Below are 6,000 nucleotides of genomic sequence, written 5' to 3' on the forward strand. Positions count from 1 at the left end.
CAGACTGAGAAACAGACAAGTCAAACAAAAACATTATTTTGATCGTGGGACAAGAAAGCTACCTGGAATGAAGAAAGGAGAAAGAGTGAGAATTAGACAGGATAATAAGTATCAACCTGCAGTGATTCTTGAAAACATGAACAGCCAAGGTCGTACCTTGTTCAAATACCAGACAAGCACATCTTCAGAAGGAACCGAAGAGACTTGCTGAAGACAGAGGAGACAATGTGTCCTTCAACTCAGACTGAAACGGTTGAGGACCTACCTGTTGTTTCATCAGGGGTAGATTTGAATTCAGAGCAAGAAAACTATGTGGACAATAATGCCATGCAAGCTCGTCAGCTTCTGTGAATGCAAATAATTTGCCAGTGAGAAATGGACAGTTTTTCACAAGTAATGAGAGAGTGTCAACATTTGGTAGACCTATCACGAGTGCCTAGTAGGTACCGGGAGTAAAATAGAGTAAATTATTGACTAATTGAAAATGTCAATGTTGTCAAAGACTGTAAATGAGTCTTGAGAGTAACTGAAGTTTATTTGTTTATTTTCTTTATGTTATGTACAAGTTATATTGTAATTATTTACTAGTTTCTAGTAGTGTAAAAAATAAAATAAAAAAATAAATAAAAATAAAAAGGGGGATGTCATGTATATTGTTTATATGCTAATGTTGCTGTATTGGAGTGAACACTGTGAGGCGCTACTGCATTACTGTATTGATATAGCACAGACACAGAAGTAAAGCAGTTCAGTTCATCCACATGCGGTCTCGTCATTATACACATTACACCTCTGAACGTACCTTCATAAAATCTTCAAAGATCATACACGTACCTCAGGTTTGTATTCTTTGTCATCATATATTAACCTATTAATAGACTCTATTAGTTTCTGAGTTTTGTTTAACTTAGCCTTTCTTAACTTTTACAAAGTGTCAAGTTTTTCCACCAAAGCTTTAGCTGTTAATTTAATGGGTCTTTTCCATCTTCCACATTAGGCAGGCTTTGATTTAGCTCAGTAAATCCTTCAGCATTCATACTCTTTTCATTTTGCAAACAATTATGGACAAACATATTATTATACCCATAAGCAACATCAGTCAGTCTTTGGCAACCAATGCATTGGAATTACGCTTAACCCAACTGTGTGCACACATAATATCATATGGCCATTTTAGTATTCAAACAACAAATGTACCTATAATCCAGTTGATCAGACCAGTCCTTTAATGTCCAGTCGAGCGCACAGCATTAGTCCAGCAAGGAGTCCAGCAAGCAGGAAGAAATATAATCCCAAACAGATCTGTTGAGTCGAATCCAATGCTTGTCCAAGTTCGTTGAAACAAAGCTTCTGTCTTTTGTACCAAACGATCTCCAGTATCCAGTGAAAGTTTAGCTTTAAACTTTAAGCCAAATGATCTCTATTATCTACTAAAGCACAGTTTGACTTTGCCAACGATCTCCATTTTCCACTGAAGCACAGTTTTTGACTTTTATGTAGTGGCTTTACATTAAAGCAAGTAATTGACTCGTGTCAATAAAGAAAATTTTCTGTTTGTCTTTTATTTGTAGAAACTAACAGTTTACAATGCATCTCACCAGTAGTTTGAAGTCGTCATTTGTTAGTTCCACAATTCCAATATGTTCAAGCCAACCCCGAACTTTACATCATTGAATACAATCAAGGAGAATACAATCCAAGTCAAACACAGTGAAATACATACATACTTAAGTTCACGTTCATGGTTACACACATGGTAAAGCACATGTTCAAGCACATGTTTCACGCCTGGTCACACCTGTTCATGTTTAAAAGCATGGTGAAAAATTGTGTGCTTCCTCCGTTCCCAGAAACACCTGCCCTTCTATCCCATATGTACCTATTTATACATTTCAATATACTGCCACCCAAAGTTTAACCACAGTATTACAGCAAAATGGCTTCTACACATATAAACTCAGCAAAAAAGAAATGTCCTCTCACTTTCAACTGCTTTTATTTTCAGCAAACTTAACATGTGTAAATATTTGTATGAACATAATAAGATTCAACAACTAAGACATAAACTGAACAAGTTTCACAGACATGTGACTAACAGAAATGGAATAATGCATCCCTGAACAAAGGGGGGTTCAAAATCAAAAGTAACAGCAGTACGTAAATACTGCAGTGCATCTCCTCCTCATGGATTGCACCAGATTTGCCAGTTCTTGCTGTGTGATGTTACCCCACCCTTCCACCAAGGCACTTGCAAGTTCCTGGACATTTCTGGGGGGAATGGCCCTAGCCCTCACCCTCCGATCCAACAGTTCCCAGACGTGCTCATTGGGATTGAGATCCAGGCTCTTTGCTGGCCATGGCAGAACACTGACGTTCCTGTCTTGCAGGAAATCACGCACAGCACGAGCAGTATGGCTGGTGGCATTGTCATGCTGGAGAGTCATGTCAGGATGAGCCTGCAGGAAGGGTACCACATGAGGGAGGAAGATGTCTTCCCTGTAATGCACAGCGTTGAGATTGCCTGCAATGACAACAAGCTCAGTCTGATGATGCTGTGACACACCTCCCCAGACCATGACGGACCCTCCACCTCTGAGCACTGATGGAGGGATTGTGCGTTCCTGGTATAACTCAGGCAGCTGTTGTTGCCATCCAGTACCTGTCCCGCAGTTGTGATATTCGGATGTACTGATCCTGTGCAGGTGTTGTTACATGGGGTCTGCCACTGCGAGGACAATCGGCTGTCCTTCCTGTCTCCCTGTAGTGCTGTCTTAGGCATCTCACAGTACAGACATTGCAATTTATTGCCCTGGCCACATCCGCAGTCCTCATGCCTCCATGCAGCATGCCTAAGGCACGTTCACGCAAATGAGCAGGTACCCTGGGCATCTTTCTTTTGGTGTTTTTCAGAGTCAGTAGAAAGGTCTCTTTAGTGTCCTAAGTTTTTATAACTGTGACCTTAATTGCCTACTGTCTGTAAGCTGTTAGTGTCTTAATGACCGTTCCACAGGTGCATGTTCATTAATTGTTTATGATTCATTGAACAAGCATGAAAAACATTGTTTAAACCCTTTACAATAAAGATCTGTAAAGTTAATGGATTTTTACAAAATTATCTTTAAAATACAGTGTCCTGAAAAAGGGAAATTTCTTTTTTTGGTGAGTTTAGATCAGGTGGGGTTTATCTGGGGCCGCAGCTCTTCTGATAACATCAGGCGTTTCATCAATATCATGTGATCAGTGGCGAATGATCAGACTCCGGTCGTGGCCATCTCACTTGATGCCGAAAAGGCTTTGATATGGTAGAATGGGATTATCTTTTTACGATTTTGGAAATATACGGGTTCGGGAATACTTTTATTGAATGGATTAAGTTGCTTTATAGACACCCTGTAGCGGCGGTACAAACAAATGAATTAATTTCAGATTATTTTACTCTGGATAGGGGCACCTGGCAGGGTTGCCCTCTTTCCCCATTATTGTTCTGTCTTGCCCTGGAAACATTAGCAGCTGCGATAAGAAGGGAAGATGATTTTCCAGGGGTGGTGGCGGGAGGTACGGCGCGTAAGCTTTTGCTTTATCCAGATGATATTTTATTATTTGTCTCCGACCCCACTAGATCTATGCCTTGCCTCCATAGAATTATTAATTCATTTTCTAAGTTCTCGGGATACAAAGTCAATTGGTCTAAATCCGAAGCTTTGGTTCTGACAGCGTACTGCCCAGTAACGTCTTTCCAGCCAGGTGCCTTCCAGTGGCCCAAACAGGGCATTAAGTATTTGGGCATTTTATTCCAAGCAAATTTGTCTGATTTAGTTAGAGTTAATTTTGACCCCTTAATCAAAAGTTTTTCGAGTGATGTGGGCAGGTGGGCTTCATTATATTTATCTATGATTGGGAAGGTTAATGTTATTAAAACTAATTGTATTCCGAAATTCAACTACCTGCTACAATCTCTCCCTGTAGATGTCCCCCTCTCTTATTTCAAGCAATCTGATAGCATAGCAAAGTCCTTCATTTGTTCAGTTACATAGGCCGATTGACAAAGTTGGGCTAGGCCTGCCTAAGATTTGTTTGCCCCATTGGTCGCTTCCACCTGAAAGAGCCCCTCCCTGGTTTTATATTGAACAGGAAGTTCTTGCCCCTATTTTGCCATTGCAAAGCCTTTCTGTCAAACTAATCGGAGAAGTTAAGTTACACCCCGTTATCTTGCATTTGCACTCGGTATGGACAGAAGTATCCAGAGAACATTATTTAAATGTTGCCTCAAGCAAATGGCTGAAACCTAAATTATGTATTAATAAGTCCCCTTTCTGCTGGTCAGAGTGGATTTTGAGGGTGGTTACTAAACTCTGTGACCTGTATGAGAGTGGAGTGTTGAGATCTTTTGAGAACTTGGTTAATCATTTTGGGATTCCCAGATCTCAGTTTTATAGGTATTTACAGCTGCGCCACCTGCTCTGTTTTGTTTTGGGAGTAACACACACCCCCCTAAAGCGGCAGATACTCTGGGAGAGGTGATTACTGCCTGGGTTAGGGTGGGGTTGGTGTTTGGGGAGGGATATTAGTGGGGATTAAAAGTTAAATCTTGATTCGGTGTGTATATGTTGTGTTTTTCTCTGTTGTGTTTTTTCTTTGAATCAATAAAAACATTTTAATTAAAAAAACATTATTCAGGATTTATAACAATATATTTAGAATTATAACCATATATTCAGGATTTATAAATATATATTCAGATTTATATTCATATATTCAGGTTTTATAACTATGTATACAGGATTTATAACTATAGATTCAAATTTCTAACAATATATTCAGGATTTATAAAAATGTATTCATGATTTATATATTCAGATTTATAACCATATATTTAGGACTTATTCCTATGTATTCAGGATTTATAACTATATATTCAGATTTATAACTATATATGCAGGATTTATATATTCCGATTTATAACAATATATTCAGGATTTATAACTATTCGATTTAATCACTATATTCAGATTTACACAATATATTGGGATTAATAACTATATATTCAGATTTACAACTACATTCAGAATTTAAATAGAATTAGAACAGGATTTTCTTTAATAATTAAAAAAAATAGCTAATGATCTGTTAAGCATGTTAGAGGGTAATACTAACTATTTTGGTAATTTATGTCATCTCAATGTATGGGTTTGCTCAGGGTCTGGATGGGGGGTCTTTGGTCTGTAAAGGTTGAAAACTCCTGATCAACCTGATCAGTTACAAGTCAGGAAGGCTATTTGTGTGTGTTTTAGTGTTACATACAAACTTGCTCAGTTCGCAGCTATAATACACATTTTGATGTGAGGATATATTCTGTGCATTCATAATAACCTCTGTGAACTCTCTCAGGCTGTAAGCAGTGATGCAGCTGTGATTCTGTAGGAAAGCCATTCGAGAGGTCAGCAGTTTGCGGTGGGCTCATTCCTCCCTGGAGGACTCGAGCCAGCCGAACACCAGAGCCCCCAACATCAAATACAGCAGCACAGCTGCCAGTATCGTCAACAGCGTTGAGTTCCGCATGGCTGTGATGAGTGCTGGATGTCAAATGCTTCTCCTGTGCTGGGGATGGAAACAAATGTTGTATACTGTATATGGGAGTTTTGGAAACATTGATAATCATGTGTCCATCAGGTTAAGCGGAGAAAAGACGATCAAGGAATAAAATGGTCACAACTAAAATCTTTCTGGTTAACATGATAAATGAAGAAATGCGAGTGTGATTTGTGTTTGTTAAAGTACAGTGGCCCCAAAAAGTATTTGGACACTTAAACAACATGTAAACAGTGGCATCTGCAAACACAAATGGTGCTTGACATTTTCTCAGAACTGATTTCACTTTTCTGCTATTTTTGCAATCACTTTTAATCAAACTGATGTCAAGGTGACTTTAATGGAAGTTAGCTGTCCTCAAGTTCAAACAGGTGTCCTAATGGAGCAAACACTGATATACAGTACTGTGCA

General features: G+C 38.9%; 1 protein-coding gene across 1 annotated transcript in view; it reads right to left on the reverse strand.

Annotated features, from left to right (window-relative positions):
• Window positions 1–5,486, reverse strand: part of kcnk4a (potassium channel, subfamily K, member 4a) — a 45,850-nt gene extending 40,364 nt beyond the window's left edge. Inside the window, exon 1 of the mRNA XM_051658866.1 lies at window positions 5,371–5,486. Coding sequence (XP_051514826.1) covers window positions 5,371–5,430 — 60 coding nt within the window. The 5' untranslated portion in view covers window positions 5,431–5,486. The remainder of the gene's footprint in view (window positions 1–5,370) is intronic.
• Between the last annotated feature and the right edge of the window lie 514 nt (window positions 5,487–6,000).

This window comes from Myxocyprinus asiaticus, chromosome 27 (assembly GCF_019703515.2).
Source record: "Myxocyprinus asiaticus isolate MX2 ecotype Aquarium Trade chromosome 27, UBuf_Myxa_2, whole genome shotgun sequence".
NCBI classification, from domain to species: domain Eukaryota; kingdom Metazoa; phylum Chordata; class Actinopteri; order Cypriniformes; family Catostomidae; genus Myxocyprinus; species Myxocyprinus asiaticus.